The 19,989-nt window shown below is 50.7% G+C and overlaps 5 protein-coding genes across 5 annotated transcripts; 2 read left to right on the top strand and 3 right to left on the bottom strand.

Moving 5' to 3' along the window:
• Window positions 1-647: 647 nt before the first annotated feature.
• TGAM01_v205020 (hypothetical protein) lies at window positions 648-4,332 on the top strand (the record flags this gene model as incomplete). Its single annotated transcript, XM_024549559.1, has 6 exons — window positions 648-1,091; window positions 1,187-1,212; window positions 1,309-1,413; window positions 1,480-2,620; window positions 2,669-2,818; window positions 3,244-4,332. The coding sequence occupies 6 exons, from the start codon at window positions 648-650 to the stop codon at window positions 4,330-4,332; spliced, it is 2,955 nt and encodes a 984-aa protein (XP_024405691.1).
• A 1,130-nt stretch (window positions 4,333-5,462) lies between these two features.
• TGAM01_v205019 (hypothetical protein) lies at window positions 5,463-6,799 on the bottom strand (the record flags this gene model as incomplete). Its single annotated transcript, XM_018803525.1, has 3 exons — window positions 5,463-6,473; window positions 6,545-6,708; window positions 6,763-6,799. 3 exons carry the CDS (start codon window positions 6,797-6,799, stop codon window positions 5,463-5,465), a joined length of 1,212 nt encoding a protein of 403 aa, XP_018663222.1.
• A 2,651-nt stretch (window positions 6,800-9,450) lies between these two features.
• On the top strand, window positions 9,451-13,959 carry TGAM01_v205018 (hypothetical protein; the record flags this gene model as incomplete). Its single annotated transcript, XM_024549558.1, has 8 exons — window positions 9,451-9,492; window positions 9,580-9,601; window positions 9,837-9,933; window positions 10,010-10,320; window positions 10,536-11,407; window positions 11,470-11,653; window positions 12,036-13,090; window positions 13,147-13,959. 8 exons carry the CDS (start codon window positions 9,451-9,453, stop codon window positions 13,957-13,959), a joined length of 3,396 nt encoding a protein of 1,131 aa, XP_024405690.1.
• A 592-nt stretch (window positions 13,960-14,551) lies between these two features.
• On the bottom strand, window positions 14,552-16,450 carry TGAM01_v205017 (hypothetical protein; the record flags this gene model as incomplete). The annotated part of the gene is made up of 2 exons (XM_018803528.2): window positions 14,552-15,508; window positions 15,569-16,450. 2 exons carry the CDS (start codon window positions 16,448-16,450, stop codon window positions 14,552-14,554), a joined length of 1,839 nt encoding a protein of 612 aa, XP_018663225.2.
• Window positions 16,451-17,668: 1,218 nt separating this feature from the next.
• On the bottom strand, window positions 17,669-18,997 carry TGAM01_v205016 (hypothetical protein; the record flags this gene model as incomplete). Its single annotated transcript, XM_018803529.1, has 4 exons — window positions 17,669-17,892; window positions 17,960-18,112; window positions 18,208-18,612; window positions 18,712-18,997. 4 exons carry the CDS (start codon window positions 18,995-18,997, stop codon window positions 17,669-17,671), a joined length of 1,068 nt encoding a protein of 355 aa, XP_018663226.1.
• Window positions 18,998-19,989: the final 992 nt, after the last annotated feature.

The raw sequence follows: 19,989 nt of genomic DNA, 5'->3' as shown, positions 1-19,989 counted from the left end.
TGTCTGGTTCTACATGCACCCCATAGCTCAGCTGCCCGCCCACGGCTCGTCATGGAACCAGGATCATGAATCCAAGGGCTTCACCATGGAATCCGGCTCTGGTGGCCCGCCGGGGTCCCGTCTGCTCCCACACATGGACATACATGTAGACTACTTGCGCGCTCTCTCTCTCCTTCTCTGCCGCCGCCGTCACGACTGCCATACTCCATGCTCCAGCACCCGCGGGGAATGCGTTGTCCTGTTTCCTATATTTGTCTCTCAAAAGGCATCCAACGTCGTATCGTATCTGGAGAACGGCGTTTGTGAACCAGCGAGGCTGAGGCTGGGACGATCGCCGACTCGCCCACCCCAACCCGCCGCGGGTTGACTTCCTGTCGACCACTCTTGTCTCTCTTACACCACCCAACATACCCTTGCTCTCCCTTACCCGTGCTTTTGTCTCCTCAACGAGTCTCGGCATCTTAATCCATGATCTTTACAGCTTCACTTCACACACGTCACGGCACTAGCAGTACCTCCTCGCAGCAGGCTGGGCTGTGTGTATACTAAGATAGCCTCTTGTGCTCCACGACTCCCTGGTACCTGCTTCCTTCATCTTTATTAAACCTGCATCTCATCTTTGATCTGGGTCTTGGGTTCTATCCACAATGGGGAGCCTCAGGAACATTATGAATGTCGAAGACGACCACGCCGATCCTCACTCCATAAGAAGGGACCGAAGGCCGACCTCGAGAATCGCCATCGATCAAGATCTCTCCGTCCCCATGCCCAGATATAACATCCCTGTGGATCTGTCCGGCCAAACATCTCTTCCTCACATACTTCACCACCCCGCAGCACAACCCCTGGGATATAATAACCATCCTGGAGGCCGTCGACGCAGCAACACGAGCACTGACTCCATGGACTCTTCCTATGGGCAGGGTCAGAACCATTCATCAGCATACTACACCGGAGCAAACATGAGGCCCGTCATGCCAGGAGGCTCTTCAGGGGAGCACCCTGTCAAGCTGACGCCCATTACTGGAAGAGTCAGTCGAGCCAAGAAGGGGGTTCCTGTTCATACGTGTGATACCTGTCGACCACCAAAGGTATGTTCACTCATCATTCATCATCATCGTCTCTTACATCTTGTGTTTTGTCAAGAGCTTGTGCTAACATGGGATCTCCTCTTCTCACTTGGAAGACATTCACAAGAGCAGAACACCTAAGGTATGTCGATGCTCAACACACACACACACACACAGTCTCTCTCTCTCTCATCTCATCCTTTCATCATTGAATGTTAGCTCACTCTCATATCTACAGACGACATCAACTAGGCCATCAGCCACCTGAGCTATCTTGCACCGTCTCCGGCTGCAAGAAGGTATTCCACCGCAAGGATTTACTGGACCGACATCTACAAAGACAGTAAGTCTCCTCAACTGGCCCAACATCATCTCAACGATTCGAACGAGTGCTGAATATAGGCATCAGTGGCGAGCAAGAAGGTAGACTGAAACGAGACTCATCCCGGCGACGTCGATCTGATAGCAGCCCAGCTCGACCCTACAGCAGTTCACCACCGGCACCCTCGATGCAAGCAGCCTCACCCTATGTCGCCGCTGCCACAACGCCTGCCTCTAGCATGGGAGTGCACCCTGGCCACTGGTCATCAGTCAACAGATCGACGCCTCAGGGAAGCGTAATGCAGTCGCCGCACATGCAGTCGCCGCACATGCGAGATACACAGAGCACATACCAGATGGCGGATATCGGCGTGGTAGACCCCAGTATGGCTGTACAGATGCCAGATTCCAGAGTCGTCTCCGGCTACAGCGAAGCTCCTCCTGCTGGACTGAGCGCGTTGAACCCCCCCGTTCCCGAACTCTGTATGCCTGAAACCACCTCTCCAAGCATCACCTGGACGGATAGCTCGGGCATTCCATCAACTGCTTCAGGCAGTGCTTACTCGACCCCTGCACCTGGCAGCTCCAAGTTTCAACATTCATCGGGTCGAGCTCACAACACCGAATGGACAGCGCAAATTCCATCATACACCACATCCCCAAGCCCCGTCATTGCCGATGGCAGCTACGCCATGTCTTTTCCCTACGCTACTACCCCTCCGCAAGTCTATTCCTCAGTCTATGGGGATAGCATAGGGACTCCCTTTCCTACCTACGAACATGCCCCGAATCTTTACAGCCCGCATCAAATGCTTGACAACTCGGTCCGCAGCATAACTCCGCCCCATATGATCGTGGGTCAGTCGAGTGAGACCATGATCGCGGCACCGTCTGCGCTGCCCGTAGACCGCATGATGTATCCTCGCAATGGCGGTCGCGAGCCTGTAGATGCTCTGGGCCTTTATACTCTGATGCCCGCGCCTGCAATTCTAAGCCAGCAAATCCGAGACATGATCCCCACTTACATCGAGGTGTACTGGGATAAAGTGCATTCCCAGCATCCAATAATTCACAGACCAACTTTTGAAAACCCTACGAATATACCCGAAGATCAACTCGAGATACTAAAGTGCGCCATGGCGGCTGTCGCCACCCAATTCCTCGAGCATGTAGAGCATCGCGCCAATGGACACCAGCTGCATACCTATGCAATGGACAAGGCAAAGATGGTAAGAGAAATACGAAAACCCATATGAATTGCAATAGACGAGTAACAGCTAACATTCATAATCCAGTACACCGACTCTGGAGCCCCAGAATGGCCGGTTGTGCAAGCTACAATTCTAGGCGAATACTATGCCGTCTTCCGAGGAAGAAATAAAAAGGCATATCAGAAATCGCCTCGCTTTGAGGCACTTTTCCAAATGGTTAGTCCTCACTAGATTTATTGGTTCTCGTTCATGAACCGACGTTGTTTTTTCTGCCCTCACGTGAAGCGTTTTTGGTTTTATCTTTGTTTTCTTTTGTCTTCTTTTCTTTCTTATTATGCTGTTTTCTGGGAATTTTATGTCTGTTTTTTTCTTCTTGTTGCATGATTACGAATATCTCATGATGCCCCCTTCAAGTCTATGTTTTCAAAATCGCATCTGAATTTTTACGCTCAATATCAATTGGCTCTTTCCTCTACTGTATCTCTATTTTCGTCTCTCTCTTCTTTTCTTTTTATTCTCTTCTACTTTCTTTTCTACCGTTTATTTTCTTTTTTCTTCTTTTATTTTCTTTTTCTCCATTTAAAGTCTGGTAAAACGAAAAGCATCATCTTATATCTTACTCATTTCTCCCTTGAATGCAGGTCATCAACGCACAAACCACCTACCCATCGAACATGGAGTCGTGCGACACTTCCCAGCAATGGAACATTTGGGTCCATGTGGAATCGAGGAGGCGCCTGTTGGCTGCCTGTTTCCTACTCGACGTCCATGCATCGTCATATCTGGAACAGCCTCGTGCCGCAGTCATTGGACTGGACTATACAGACCCTGCGACTCTTCCGGTGCCGCTGTCAATGGGCACGCTACATCTATGGGATGCACAAAACTATGAAGAATGGAGTCGCATGAGCCAAGCAGCTATGCCAGAGACCATTGGAGCGACGAGTCTTGAGCATATTTCTGCTGCTAACATTGCATCAATTCCTGCATTTGACGCATCGCTGTTCTTGCTCGCATTCGTTCTTCAGCTTCCCCAGCGACAAACTCTTACAAAGGTTGATCTTTTGGACAATGCCTCAAGTATTAGCATGAGTCACTTTAGAATTATGAATCTGTTCCCAGATTCACCAGTCGCAATGTCACATCTTGCCCTTCACTATACACCGCTGCATACCCTCTTGTCAGTCTCGGGCGACAGCTGGGTTTTCAACAAAAAGGTGCTCCAAGCCACCGAGTTCATGGAGCACCAGAGAGAGCTCGAAAAATGGCGAGACTCTGGCAGTGCCGCCGTCGCAACTGCCTTTGCCGCTCGAGCTCTCAACCTATTCCTCGGAATCTCGAGATTCGCGAGCAAGGATGGAAGCGTCTCCTCCGCCTCCTCCATATCTCCACGTTTCCAGCGCGCTCAGAAAAAGGATATTTCCGACTTTTGGGGCATCTACGTCTGCGCCCTCATCTGCTGGGCCTTTGGACACATTGGCATCAGCCGCACCGAGACAAAGGCGCCGACTCGGAAAGCCGCCATACAGTGGCTCCTTGACGTGTCTAGCATGGAGCCTGGCCAGATTGAGGAAATGACTGTGCGGTATAAGCAGGTTGGCTCCGGCGCGGTGAACCTTGCGCGCGCGACGCTCGAGAAAGAGTGTCTGGGCGGGCGAAATATCCTGCTTGCTGATGCTGTTGGTGTTTTGAAGAAGCTTGAAGAGGGTGATAACTATAGACGATTTTAGGGAAGGTTTTTCTCTTCTGTTCTCTTGTTTTCTGAATTTTTTTTTCTTCTTGTTTTGCTATTTTGCTTCCGATTTATCTCTTATTTTCTCGTTTGTTTTCTTATTTCTTTCTTCTTTATGATACACATGATTGTGGCATTTACTTTTGTTCCTCTTCTCTTTTTCTCTCTTTTTCTCCCCCAGCATGCCTTGGATATAACGGCCGGCAAATGGTTTTACTTAGTCTTACTAAAGAGCGGGATGCATATAGTATTTTTTTTTTTTTTCTGAAAGGCGCATGAAGCGTTTTGTTGAGATTTTGTGAGGAGCTCATTAGGAGCAGGGAAGCGGGCATGGATAGAACATATACCAAACCGGATTGGATGCATGAGATAGCAAAGAACCCTTTTTTTTTTCCCAAATACAGTCTTTTTTTTTATTATTCGCATTACAACGTGTTTGATCCCTTCAAACCCAAACACTCAGCAGTTTTAATTCCTATGAGGGTGAGTCTTGCAAGAGAAGACAGTGACGCATAAGTTATATACATACATACCCTCTTTTTTATGCCCCCAAGCAAAGCTACTTGTCTAACTCGTATTCTGACGCCTCTCTGCGCAAGTTGCAACATCACAATGCCAAGTTTAAACTTTGATACTATATATTATACCATACTGATAGTAGTAAACGAAACGACCCATGTTTTTTTGTTCTTGTCCCCGAGTCCACAAACTGACCCTGTTTCTCGAAAAAAGTAATAGTAGTAAATAAGTGCAAGCGTCTTCCCTTTCCACCTGTCATAGCTAAACAAAAAAAAAAAAAGAAAAACCTTTAAACGAAATCAAATCAGTCCACAAGTAAGAGAGGGAAAAAAACGTCCCCTTCCTCCCCCCATCCACCATCCTTCCATGCTCTTCTAGATGCTTAGCCCAGTAGATCGTGCCGGTTCCCTCAATCTGGATATTCAGTAAGTAGTAATAATACAAGTTCCATCATTCCGAAAGAAAAAAAGGAGTGACGGCGAAAAGGCTCATCTGCAGCGGATAACAGTTTGAGCGGTCCCTCCTATTTCCCACTTGACTCTTCGAACAGTTGAAAACGTCAAACTGGGAATCATCCTGATCGGATGTAACAATTCCTAATCAGTTCGGTCATCGAGCGTAAGGATGGAAGCCTCTGCTTCCGCCACGTCCACCACCACGGTAGTTTGCGCCAGGCTTTCCAGCGTTCTTTGGCCCTGTGGGAGCGTTGGCCGGCGGTGAGTGCTGAGGGTCGGGGGTTCCCTGCCCAACGCTTCCACCACGTCGAGATGATCCCTGGCCGGCGTTAGGCTGTGGCACATCGTCGTACATGCCCTCCCAAGATGTAGGAGCTCCTCCACCTCCACCCATATTGTTGTATCCGCCGCCGCCATAGCCTCCGCGGCCACCTCGCCTGCCGCTGCCATGGCCTTGGGAACCTTGCTGTTGATATTGGTCATAGCCATTGTAGCTACCATCACCGCCGCCCTGAACACCGCCCTGTTGCTGCTGCATCATTTGCTGCTGCATCTGTTGCATCTGCTGCATCATTTGGGGGTTCATATTGTTCATCATATTCTGTCCAGGACCACCACCACGTCCCATCATCTGTTGCATCTGTTGCATCTGCTGCATCTGCTGCCACATGGCCGGGTTCATAGGCATGCCTCGAGACATGGCCATTTGTGACTGCATCATGGCAAAGTATTGCTGCATTCGTTGGAAGTATTGGGCCATGACCTGTGGTGTCATACCTGAGTTGTTACCACCCATTTGTTGACCCATTCCGGCTTGGCCGGACTGGTCATCACCCTTTCTGAATTTTCCACGTTTCGACGCCTCCTCTTCCTCTCGTAGGTTGCCCCTCGGCTGGGCCTTTTTAACTTCAATGGGCTTTCCATGTATTTCAAGGGGCACATTGATGCAAGCATCGACGCCGGCTTCGCTTTCAAAAGTAACGAACCCAAAACCTCGAGGCCTGCCTGTGTCTTTATCCATCATCAGCGTGGCATCAACGACCCTACCAAACTGGGCAAAATACTCCCGGAACTCTTGATCTGTAGTATCTTGGCTGACTCCACCAACAAAAATCTTGCTGGTCTTTTCTTGTTCATCGCGAGGAATTGCTCTCTTGGGATCAATCTTGATATCAGAGTTAGTAAAAACAAAGGCACTTCTCAAACATCAGGGTATCGACAGGGAATAGGACCCACAATTTTACCGTCCAGGAAATGCTCCTTGACCATGACGATATTGACAGTTTTGGCGTCCTTGAAGGTTAAGAAACCAAACCCTCGGGATCGGCCGGAGCTGCTGTCTCGCATCACAGTGCACTCGACGACTTCGCCGAATTGGGAAAAGTAGTCTCGGAGAGATTCTGTCAACTATTAGCATCTCTGTAAATTACTTCGCGGGATGAATTAGGACATACGGTCAGTCGTCTCCCAGTTTAATCCACCAATGAACATTTTTCTATATTAGCAAACGTTAGCAATCGCATATCGAACGTTATGGGCTCCTTGTGAATAGTATGTAAATGAAAGCCAAATCAAATCGAAATATATCAAAATTCATTCATGCAGTATGCAGATTTGCGACTGAGATTTCATCAGGCAGTGACATGAGAGATGTGGCAGTTGCCGGCTTTCTTTGAGATAAAAATGGGATCCATGGTGAGTGTCCATCGCAATACGTTGTTGCTGTCACCTGGTCGAGTGGCCTTGGAGGGGTTGCCAATTGAGGAAACATGCATATAGCTCAAGTCAAGGCTGTGTGCTTGCCCCTGCCGCCTGTCGTATAAGGAAGGACTTATTTAGGTGTGAATATATGCGCAGGACCTCAGGCGGCACGTATCTGGCCGTCGGCCCTCCCCAAATCCGATGCGATACATGTCCAAAGCATTCCCTCTTACTTGTCGGAATTGAAGCAGAGATTATAACAGCAGATGTCATAACCGCAGATGTCATAACAGCAGATGTCATAACAGCAGATGTCATTGACGGCGTTTAAATGGGCTCCACTGCGACGCGATGCTTGAGAGATCCAATGGCATGACAGCGACTGCAAGGGACGCAATGTGCCAGAAATATGTCGAAATATGTTTTCCTTTCTTTTCTGTCTTTCGTCTTTTGTGCTATCGTTTTGACTCTGTCTCTGACTGTCTGTTGCTAGGTACGAGTTGACCCTAAGCGCTACCCGCTGTCAATCTTGCTACAGCCTCCCGAGAAGTGCAAATGCTCTCGTCGGGCTATTTTAAGACTCTGCGACTGAGAGCTATAATAGACAAGAAGAGATTCCATAATGGAATTGAAAAGAGTTGGTCGGTAGGTCATCTTGTTTGTCCTCAACTTTATCAAAGTTTGAACCCCCACCAGCCTCTAGACGGGCAAAGGCCATTGCCTCCTCTTCTTATTTCCCTTGGAATATCTCTCACTTGGGATGGCGTCTTATTGTACTCTTTCCCGGTAATATCAGGATAAAACCCAGCCGACAACTCTCATGGTCGTTGATACTGTGCTTCCTGGTAGTCCAGGCCATTCCACCGCTGAACCTGAGCTGAACCTGATTGCTTCCCCATCGTATCAAGCCAGTCACTTTGCTCAAAGCAAATGTATGCCATCATATGGTTGCAGGATGCAGGATTACGCGCTGGCTGATAGCTCTTATCACATCGCAACACTGCTGCTGACACTTGTCGCAGGTAACATGGGAAAAAGGATTATACACGGAGTATTGTTGGCTTCACATAACAAGAGAACTCACCCATCTTCCTTGGCACTGGCTTTATGAACAGTCCCGTATGGGGGAGTTGACGGCATGTCGTCTTGTGGCATCATGTGGGTGTTGGTGGAGGCTCCCCCTCCTCCAAGGTTGAAGTCAACGTCGTCTTCGTCGTCGTCTACATCTTGGTTCATCGCATCGTGGCCACCATCGTCCAGCTCACTAATAGGAGCAGGAGCAGACACTGGCTCAGGCTGCTCGGGAGCTTTAGCTTCGGTGTGATGAACAGCACTCGCAGCCGGCGCGGCGGGCTTTGCGTCGGTATCTTCGTACCTATAAGCGCGCTAGATTAGTACATGAATAGAGAAGAAATCTAGGGGAATTAAACAGCCTTACAGGTCGGCGAAGAGATCGTCCTCGAAGTTCTCAGCTTCTGTCATGATGGAAGTTTGTAGAGAGAGGTAAATTTAGAATTGACGTAAGGCGAAAATCCCGGATGCCGCGATAATGAATCGCTAGCAGCGCCAATCTCTCTCGGATCAACACCAGAAGAGTATCTAGATTAGTGAAATCCCTTTGCTGTAAAGAAAGCAACGGATGATTTGATGACGGCGTGGAGAAAAGAAGGTGGAGAGATTGAAGAGATTGGCGACGTGTTGCAGTGTTGGGTGTAAGGATGAGGATGAAGTTGCTCCTTAGCAAAGCTTAAAAGCAGACCGCGCTTTGCTGTGCCTAGTTGCTGACTAAGGCAGCAATCGTGGGTACGGAGAAGACCGTGATTGAACGTGCTTGTGCAACACAAGCTCTGTTTCTCGCCAAGAAAGTGGTGAGTGGTCAAGAGCTTCTTGTACAGAATACACGCCTTGCATACGGCCAAGGCTCTGAGTCGTCCTTATTGGCGTTCCTGCACCCTGATATCTCTCCGTGAAACAAGGCTGGGCTTTGCATTTGGTGTAGAATATACGCTCTAGTACTAAGTGACTATCTTTTTAGTGTGGGATTTGCGCCCACTTCCGATAGCGCGCAGGTGCCCTTAGGTAGAGTACGCAGTCGGGGGTGTCTCCGCAGGTGGCCAGGAGGTGCCAGCCTTGTCGACGCGAGGCAAAAGTACAGCCGTTAGCGCTAGCAGTCGCCATAGCAGTGCGCTCAGTGGCCGTTCAGGGCCATTACCCCGCCTTAGCATCGGCACTTCAGCGCGGTGCCTGCTGTACCCGACTTTGTACATGCATCGTCCCAGCGCGTGGCCTAAATGGAGCTCGGCTGAGACAAAGTGGACAAGACACGGACAGGCAACATCAGCGATTACAACTTGCTTGGCACGGTCACTAATTGAACTTGTTCGCCCAACACCCCGCATAATGAGGCCTCCCCTTTGCGCTTTCGACGACCATTCGTGAACATGTGGTCGTCCTCTGGGAGCGGCAAGAAGCCGGTCAATTCAGTGAGTGCCTGCATGCAGACCCCCTCCTCCCCTGGGCCTATGTCACAACTGGCGACGAACGAGGATGCTAACAGCTGATCTCCACAGCCACAGGAGATGGTGCAGGTCGGTATGTTATCTGAAGCCTTCTGTCGCGGTCGTCTGCGAGGGACAATGCGCCCTGAGCGCCGAACAATGGGACATGTTGCTGACCGAAGCTCGATTCCTCTCGCGCGTTAGATCGGTCTGAGTATGCCGCATCACCCCATCCCGTTCCCAACTCCAGCGCACTCGTTTCGCTAACGTCACTCCCTGCTACAGATCAGCCTCTCCATTTTGGAGACCACCGTTGCGAGACAGCACAGCTAGAAGAAGTGCCACGAACCCGGCTGGCCGAGATGGTTCCAATCTGGTTGTTGGGGCGGCATACTCCCACGCGGATGTCCTCAAATTCGACACTCTGTACGGTACCGCCGCAGATCGCCCCATCCTGCCCGTTCGATATCGCTAACATTGAATGATGAAGAAACCTCTCCAGCTCTTCTTTGCCTCGCCCCAGAACTCCTCCCTCAACGTCGTCCTCCAGAAATCGCTTCAACGACGCCACTCCGCCGCCACCACGTGGTTCTGCGGCCTCTACCTCGCCACCCTTTAAAAGTTATATCAACTTCCTCTCAAACACCAACGATGATTGGAAAGCGGACGAAGACGAAATGCTAGGGTATGAAGATGACGATGGGGACGACTTTGGGCTCCCTAGCCTCTCAAACATGAAGAGACGATCAAAACGAATAGCCACTCAGAACAAGTCTGTTCTGAGCCAAGGATCTTCGATATACGCAAATGACGGTTCATTTGGCGGCGTCCGGGCCCGGCGATATTCAAACAGCGCAGATATTTCAGCTGAGCGACCGGCACCAACCTATCCCATGCCAAAGAAGAGCGAAGGAAAGATCCTTCGGCCGCAATATAAGGACATATTGAAAGGTTGGACCTCAACACCCCGTTGACACTCTGATGAGCATTTTACAGTGCTATTGAAAGATGCGCTAACTTCTGTATAGACCCGGCAAATGCGCTTCATCTGATTAACTACCCCTCTATTCCTAGTAGTGCACCGCAGAAAGAAGCCGATGCAATTAATTCTCGAATTACCCGTATTAATAAATTTAAACGACTCCTTCAAGCATCATCGATATCACTTCCCGACCTTCGCTCATTAGCATGGTCAGGTGTACCGCATGAACTGCGTGCCATGACCTGGCAACTACTTCTCAGCTACCTCCCTACGAATAGCGAGCGGCGAGTCGCTACCTTGGAGAGGAAGAGGAAAGAGTACCTCGATGGAGTCAAGCAAGCATTTGAAAGAAGCGGAACATCAACCGGCAGCTCTTCAGCTGGAAAAGCGAGGGGTCTAGATGAGGCTATTTGGCACCAAATCAGCATCGACATACCCAGGACAAACCCTCATATTGAGCTGTATAGCTACGAGGCAACGCAGAGGTCGCTGGAACGCATCCTCTACGTCTGGGCCGTCAGGCATCCTGCCAGCGGATACGTTCAAGGCATCAACGACCTTGTCACTCCGTTTTGGGAAGTTTTCCTGGGACTCTACATGACAGACTCCGATATTGAGACTGGTATGGATCCAGGCCAGCTGCCTAAATCGGTCTTGGACGCTGTGGAAGCAGACTCATTTTGGTGCCTTACCAAACTTCTTGACGGCATTCAAGACCACTATATTGTTGCTCAACCTGGTATTCAGAGACAGGTGACAGCCTTGCGTGACCTGACTGCCAGGATTGACTCCAAGTTATCCAAACACCTCGAGCAAGAGGGTGTTGAATTTATACAGTTTAGCTTTCGATGGATGAACTGTCTCCTTATGCGCGAAATCAGCGTAAAGAACACGATTCGCATGTGGGATACATATCTTGTGAGTAAAACCCCTATTTATTGGCCTACTATCTGCCAACAGCCAGCTAATCGGATGATTAGGCCGAAGAACAAGGCTTTTCGGAGTTTCATCTCTACGTTTGCGCAGCACTTCTTGTAAAGTGGTCTGATAAATTGGTGAAGATGGATTTCCAGGAGATTATGATGTTTTTGCAAAGCCTTCCCACGAAGGCATGGGCCGAAAAGGATATTGAGTTGCTTTTGAGCGAAGCATTTATCTGGCAGAGTCTGTACAAAGGCTCGGCAGCGCACTTGAAGGGCCAGCCGCAGCGTCCTGTGCTAGCGAATCTACAGTTATAGCGTGAATTGGCATACACTTGAAAAGCTGGTAATGCGAGAGTAATATATATACCATTGATAATTTTTGCAATCATCTTGCGTCGGAAGGCGATGAGCTCTTGAACGTAGTGTCACGTGCTTGCGCGTCAATTGGGCGTCTAACCGCGTTTGTCGTCTGTAATACTGTGCCAGCTATCGTCAGAGCCTCCTAGCTTAACTCGCAAGTAAAGCAGCAGGGCCGGCATTTGGGAGGTGGTTGTTTTTTTGTTTTCTTTTCTTTTCTTTCTCGAATCTGTGACTCATCAGAATGGGCCCTATAATGATTGCAGATTCTGATGAAGAAAGTGACTCAAACGAGGAGATTGTCGCTCCTTCTCCAGTGACAGTCCCTCAGGCGCAAACGCGATCATCTGAACAGGGGAGTCTTGCAATTGCTTCCACAGACTCAGCTTTGTTCCAGCAAATTTTTAATGAGCAGAATGCCGCTGCTTGTGAGAGGGCACTGCAGCTTCAACTGCAACAAGAGCTGGAAGATGCGCCACACCAAAGCTCGGCTATGACAATCCCTGATGTTCCCTTTCAGCGGACTACCAAAGGCTTCTATCATTCATCCCTGACATCGGTGACGGATCCCCGTTCAGAAATGTCTCGTAACTTTCCAGCAATGAGGTCCTCGGAAAGGACGTTGGAGAGGACGCAGGAGAGGACGCAGAGCGCAGTGGACCCTTGGGAAGTACCAAGCAGCCCGGGAGCGCCTAACTTACAGGAAGAACAAGCAAAGGATCAGGGGGGAGATGCGCCGGATCAATCTTATGGGGGAGATAAGTCTCCTCTGGGTGCGGATACGCCCCTTGAAAATCGTTGGGATGATCTTGAAAGGATGGAAGGTCGAGATAAGAAACGGAGACGGCTGGACGAGTCCGAAGCAGCTCTGTCTCAAAGCAATGACGTTGATTTAGTCATGTCCCCTCATGAAAGCAAACTTATCAGCACTAATGACGAGCTGGAGACGGCAGCAGCATCGAGCACCTCGCTCCCTGCCATACCCATTGGCGACACCAACTCGGCATTCCAAAACAACTCGTCTATAGTGAAAAGTGTGCCTGGCGATGCCGTGAACGGAGCATCTAGTGCTATCCCAAGATACAATAATCTGCTTTTGAAACAGCAAACACAGTATGCGGTTGGATCAAGTGGATCAGCTACCAACATCAACACACCGCGGAACCAAATGTTCTCCATCCCGAGCTTTGGCAGTAAGGATCCTGAGGAGCAGGAGAGCACAACCACTACCAAGAAAATAGAATATCGAAATTTCATCTCGCGAAGAGGCTCCTCTCCTGACATAATTTCTGCGCCGGCACCTGATCTGGATGAAGTTGCTGTAAGTGGGCTACTGTCCGAGCATGATACACTCAGAGAGCTAATGAAATTTTACAGCCTGAGCCAAGGTATTCACCTGATCTAAATCCTGAGCCGAAGGTCGATCAGGAATACCATGACGACAGGGATTATTTGGCTGATCAACCTCCGCTACCAGAGGAGCTACCGCCGGAAGAGCTACCGCCGGAGGGGAGTGATGCCGAGTTCGTGGCACGTCCTACGCCAGCTGCCAAGTCAAAGAAGAAGAGAGGTCGCCCAAAGAAGTCTCTGGAAACTGATGAGCCGCCACCAGTAAAGCTGGCTGAAAGTCCTGCGCCGGCGACTGATGCAATATCGCCAGTTCCAACGACGCAGAAGAAGAAACGAGGGAGGCCTAAGAAGCAGTCAGACGAGCCCGCTGTCGAGAGCGCTCTGCTTGCTGCCGCCACTCCCACCCCTGCTGTAAGGGGTGAGAAGAAGACCGGTGGGAAGAAGAAAGTTACCAAGGGTCGAAAGAAACTTGTTGTGTTGAGTGACTCAGAGGGTGACCATTCTGCCACAGAGAACCTCGCAGCAGAAGAGCCAAGGGAGCAGGATGCTGTTGAAGAAACACTCAAACCAGAAGCTACGGAAGACGACCAGAAAAGAGCAGCTTCGGGCAAGAAGAGTAAGGCCAAAGCTTCCCTCGACGACCAGACCATTCTGGATGACAAATCGGAAGATGAAGATGAACCCAAAGAGATAAAGAAACACTCTACACTAGAGAAAGAAGAGAGATCGGGTGATAAGAAAGGGCTTTCAGCGCTGGGACTGGCCAAACCTATTTACAGGGTTGGGCTGAGCAAACGATCCAGAATTGCTCCACTGCTAAAGTCGGTGCGGAAGGCATGATGAAAAGCAGATGGGGGAATTAGAAGAAGGCATTTGATAATGATATTGCTACAAGAGGATCTATAACGATGACTCAAGTTGGAGGCAAGAGCCCAACCAATCTGACTCAACCTAGCTGCCATTTCATGCAGCGTGAGCTCTTTGAGATGATTACCTCTCCCTACAGAGAATGGATGAGATACTTGATACTACCCGCTAGGCCTATGCCAACCAATTAATCATCAGAAGTGGTATTTGGCATCCAGGCTCGGTCAGCGTTGCTATACTTATTTGACGCTGGCAAGCAGATTTTACTCGATATCCATTACCGTCTCGTACCGTCTCGGACATGCGGCATTAGATCAAGCTGTTTGAGCTTTACTTGAAACATTGAGGGCTCAAACAAGTGTGTCGTTATCCGTTAAAGGTTCTACACTTATCGTACAATTAGCAAAATCACGTTTACATATATGTAGATATATAATCCATCTCCCACATTGAGACCAGAAACTAACCACAAAATCTCAGATATATGGAGACTTTCTAGAGAAACAAGTATTCGCAAAAACCCAACACTGCTACAATCAAAAGTATTTCCAGTACAGCTTTCTATTCAAAACACACCCAACGGGTACTTTCCATAGTAGCCCTCGCTCTCCTGTAGCATAGCCTGGGCTCCAACAGCATCACACTCGGCATCCCAGGGACCGCAGTCAGCTTCGCAGCGAGCCTCGCCATCAGGCACAACCCCCGTATCAAAATAATCAGCAATATGCTTGTGCAAGCAAGCACTATCGCCATTCCCCTTGGTGCAGTGCCCGAGGGCCTCGGCAATGAGAAGGCCAGCTCCAGGATGCTGAGCGGCCATGGCTCGAGCAGCAGCAAGAGGTGTCACTGGATCCAGACGGTTGGACACGAAGAGGAGGGGAGCGGCGGGATGGCCAGGCAGCGGCTTCTCGGAAGAAGACGCGGCCGGCGGCGTGGTAAAGGGGCCCTTGAAGACCCAGTTGGGCTTAAAGTGGAAGTCCCACGCATTGCACGACAAGCGGACGTTGACCCAGTAGGCGCCGTAAAAGGCCGACGTGGCGGCCAGGCGGCGGACGTAGTGCTTCCACCAGGCCAGTTCATGGCCCGAGATGTCGTCGCCATCGGCGCAGAGCACCCCAGAGCCGGCTTCTCGAATGAAGTCCTCCGGAGCACCGTCAACGTCACAGGCGTCCTTGAGTCGGGGAATCTGGCGGAAGAAGAGCCTCTCGACAATGGCGGATGAGTTTCCCCTCATGGCGTCGTCGACGGCCTGCGCATAGCCCCTGAACGAGTCGCGCGGCTTGTAGAGGGCCTGGACGAGCAGCTCGCGGATGTCCTGGCTGCTGATGACGACGACGGCGCCGGAGGGACTGACTGCGGAGATTGGCTCCTTGTCGAGCTTCTCGAGCCATGCGTAGAAGCGCTCTTTGACTGCGCCATCGTCTTCGCGGGCGAGAGCGCAGTCCTTGGGGCCGGCCAAGTGGCAGCCGATGAAGAAACGATCGGCCAGCTTATCGGTGTCCACGAGGTTGGTCAACCAGCCCTATACAGACAATGTCAGCAAAACCTCCATAAAGAAGATGATATTCACGCCGTCACATACGGGTCCTCCAGAGTAATCATCTGCATTGACAACCCCGTCCAGCATCAGACGCCCAACACGGCCGGGAAACATGGACGCAAAGTAGTTGCCCAGAACCGTGCCATACGAGTAGCCAATGTACTGCAGCCGCGGAACGTCGCCATCATCATCATCGATACCCCCTGGCGAGCTTCTTCGTTTCAATTCCAAGCGATCATCTCGCTCCCCAGCCTCGCGCGCACGCAGCTCCGCAACCTTGTCCACCATCTGCACCAAGTCGCGCGCAACATTCGGCGTGCCCATGAACCCCATGATCTGCCCGCCATTGACGCCGCTCTCGTCCGCGGCCTCGCACCGCTGCCCAATCGCCCTCTGCAGCGCAAGCACATACGGCAGCGCCTCGTCCTTGGCGAGCGATCCGCGACCCCGTTGCTCCAGCAGCGCGCCGTCGCGGCCGAGCCTGTCGTTGGCAAAGCAATTGGCGATGGGCGTGCTGCTGCCGATGCCGCGCGGGTCAAACGAGACCATCTCGTAGTGGCGCCGGCCGGGCTTGTCCAGCACGTCGCGCAGGCCCCTGCCGTTGCGGAGCAGGAACTCGACGCCGGAGCCGCCAGGCCCGCCCGGGTTGGTGAAGACGGATCCTGCAAAGGAGGCGTCGTCGTCTGGCACCGCGGCGGGCAGCTTGATCATGGCAATGGCGATTGTTCGCGGGTCGCTCTCGTTCCTGTAGTCCAGGGGGGCTGTCAGGCGTGCACACTGGAAGCCGTCGAAGCAGTCGTGGTACTCGAGATGCTCTGACGGGGTGATGGTCGCCCAGTCGAATTTACTGCTGGCATTGCTGGCATTGCTGGCTGCGGCCAGGCCGACGAGGCCGCTCAAGGCAATTTCCACGGTAGCCTTCATTGTGAATCTAGAGAGCCATGTCAAATGAGAAGAATGTCAAGACGGCAATGGCGGTTTATATAGTCCGTAGTGCAGACATGTATACAGGGAGGGCGCGGCCTGGAAGATGCAATGCATGTGATTAATAACAAGCATACAAGAACAAAGGGATCGCGGGGCATCCCTACCAGACACTTACACACTTACACACCCAATGCTATTTATGGCCTGGTGGTGCCTTCAATCAACCAAAAGCTCAATTTCGTAAAAGATGCTCAGTTGATCCATTTATCGCTTTTCCAAGACCCGATATTATAAGCGCAAACGTTGCCACTGCGTTGTGTTGAAGCTGCTTCATTGATACGTGACAATGCTCAAGTTCCGCGTCACGTACCCGATAGGAATCGCTCCCCTGTCTGCTTCTCAGGTGGCGAACCAGGGCCAGCGTTTGTTAGAGCCAACAGCAGAACTTTTGTATCAAGCCACTAATTAGGCCTAGAGAGACTGTAATTGAGCTGCTGATTTGCACACGGCTGCGAGTAAAATTGTCCCGTACAAATAAGAAGGCCTCGTACAAGATACATGAGTTGAACCAGTATCAAGACAACCGTGTACTTTACAATCATCACTTCTAACCAAACCTCAAAATTCATGCTGTCATTAAAAAAATAGGCATCACAGAAACATTGATATAGGACATATTCACGTCGTTTTTATTGACTTTCTTCCCCAGTTGTAGCTATAAAAAAAGGACTTACATGGCAGTATACCTTATGCCCGTACACTCTTCTGACCTTCTCACCTTTCCCTCCACTGCCTTGATGCTAAACAAATCATAATATAATAGAGCCGACGATGTGATGCCAGTGGCTTCAGACAGCAGTAAATCCATCCGCAATTGCCTGTCTCGGATGCCAGAATGAATGAAACCGCAAGCCTAAAGGGAGAAAAGAAGCAATAAAACAAAGACTTGGGGAGGAATGCCGTGACGGGCCGCGAAACACTCCCCAATTATGAAACAGAAAGGAGAAAGGAGAAACGAGAAAGGAGAAACGAGAAAATAAAATGCGCAAGAGAAACCAGGCATCACGCCCGGCTTTGGCCAAATAGATTGGTATGTAAAAGTACAAGAAGAAGAACAAAACAATACTTCAACCATTACCCTCATTGTTATACCACTCCGCGTAGGTAGTCGGTGCAACAATGTCAGGCACAGCGTTCAGAACTCTCACTGCATTTTCAGGCCTGCGGTTCATCATCGAGGTGCTTGATGCGTTTTTTAATTATTTCAAAAGATGAGAAGAAAATGGCGTTGACGGCACACGACCGAATCATGGACACGCCCAAACCGCGATACATGTGACGCTTAAAGAATTCGATTTTCGGCGCCGGTTCGACCTTTTCGCCGCGTGAGTAAAGAAGAGCGTTCCTCTGGTATATGCTCTTTGCTGAGTCGATGGGATCTGCAGAACAGAAATTACATGGTTAGCAAAGTGTTTCAAGAGAACCGTTGTGGAGTTTTTAACCCACAGATCATAGCCCATGATACCAGCCCGCAAAGGCCTCCAGATGCAACGACAGCCAGCTTGTTGTTGTTTGGGCTATCGCCAGCAAATGTAGTTCCAAGCTGTTTCCCGCTTTCATATACCATAAAGTAGATGGCTGTGCCCAAAGTATCACGCACTATTCAGTCGAATGAATTAGACATTGTCAAAACCACACTGAAGTAAGTGGCTAATGAGCTACTTTTGTGTTTGTATTTGGGGGAAAGTGCTTACAGAGATGTAACTGGAAACCGGTATAGAGTCCCAGAATTCCTCGGTGTTTAATTATGTTGGCCATGGTCTTTAGTGTGCCCTTGTTCTGGTAGCTCTTAGCCACCTCGCGACTTCGCTTGCAGTTTGTAGTACGCTCCGCCAACAGCACGGAAACTTGAGCGCTTAGTTTTGTGAGCTCAAATGGACAGGCCAAAAAGGTGATTGCGGAGCCTGCGGTTGCGCCAGCGGCACCAAAGCAGGCCACTGAATAAAAGGTGGGATATGTTCCAGGGGTGTTTGCATGGCGGTGAATATCAAATCCAGTGTGTTTCTTAACCCAGTCGGAATAGACATGCTTTGCCCTCCGGTAGATTGAGAAAGAGACGGTGCGGACGAGTGTGATGCTTGCCATAGGAGCAGTGACACCTGCAAAGTGTTAGCTGACGGCGCTCTTATTTATAATAGATGAAACCGCATCTAGACAGGACAATGGTTGAAAGATGAAATGGTTCATCATAAGCCTACCTCGAAAGAATCCCCCCAGAGCTTCTGTGCGGTAGGTATGTTTGACGCAGTCCAAGAAGCCTCGATACTGATACGTCTGCATGCGTGTCTTGACGCTATCGAGGGGAAAAGCCGCGAGCGTGGAAAAGACGCTGGATGTGCTGGCGGCGACCTCGATGCGGTAGCGTTTTATGAGCGCGTTGGGCCATTCTCGCTCACGGTCTCGTCCCCCAGAATGAGGCATGACGACGGCTGATGCGGAGCGGCCTGTGACATCTTGGTAACCACGCTTGACCTCAGCGCTCATGCTTCTGGCAGTTTGGCGTCCGGTCACAACGCGTTCAGACGGCGATCTCGTATGAGACCAGAGTCTGGAGCGCGGATCGCAGCACGGCCAGCAGCCAGCAGCCTCTTGTCCATCAAGAGCCCGCGAACGCAGAGTCCGGGGAGAGGCTCGCCCAAGATTGACGATGCGTGTTTGCCGGTTCTTGTCTTTGTTTGATTATAAGATTCGATCCGGAGAACAGTGGATTAAGCGTGGGGTAGAGCTGGAGTCGGGTACGGGGTTTGGACGATGACGATCGGAAGACAAACGCCGACGAGGTCTTCAGCGCGGAGTTGAGCTGGAGGCGAATGAAAGTCAAGAGAGAGAAGGTTGAATGACGGAGTCGAGTGGTAGTTGGAGATGGAATTGAGGCGACACGTCAATCGAAAGACCGTTTTTAACAATGAGAGACGACGATGATTCGAGTGCCAGATGGGCGCTTGTTGCAAAGCGCTGGTAAAACCGCCGCCAAGTGCCGATGCCAATGCCGCCGCCTGGCCTGTGGCGTGAAACGCTGCTTGGGCCACTGCCTGTCGATGATAGCTATATAAGCTCCCCCGCAAAGAGGCGATGGCGATGGCGACGTGAAGAAGAGTGGAAGGAAAAGCAAAGAAAAGGCCCAGAGCGCCTGAGAAGAAAAGCTGCAACAGGGCTCTGGTTGACGACGGACAGAAACTATGCTTTGGCTCGGTGAGGGGTGTCTTCCAGGGCTAAGCTCGAACCGCAGCCCCTCGGATTAGCCCATGCTTTTTGTTTCTTTGGAGTTGATCAGATCCCGAACTGGGGGAGCCGGTGTGGGGAAGCCTGCGGCAGTGGGAGCTCATAGGGCATGAGGTCACTGCGCGGCACTGTGCTGCCATTGGGCCCCCCGCCTTGCAGTTGCAGTTGCAGTTGCAGTACTTGGCCTGCTATTGCTATCTCGCCCTGCTGCGCTCCCTGTAGCTGCCGCCACTACAGCGATGAAACTGTCGTCA

This window comes from Trichoderma gamsii, assembly GCF_001481775.2.
Source record: "Trichoderma gamsii strain T6085 chromosome Unknown Scaffold_15.2, whole genome shotgun sequence".
Lineage (NCBI taxonomy): Eukaryota > Fungi > Ascomycota > Sordariomycetes > Hypocreales > Hypocreaceae > Trichoderma > Trichoderma gamsii.
Note: the sequence above shows the minus strand (reverse complement) of the source record. Positions and strands in the feature narration are given on the sequence as shown.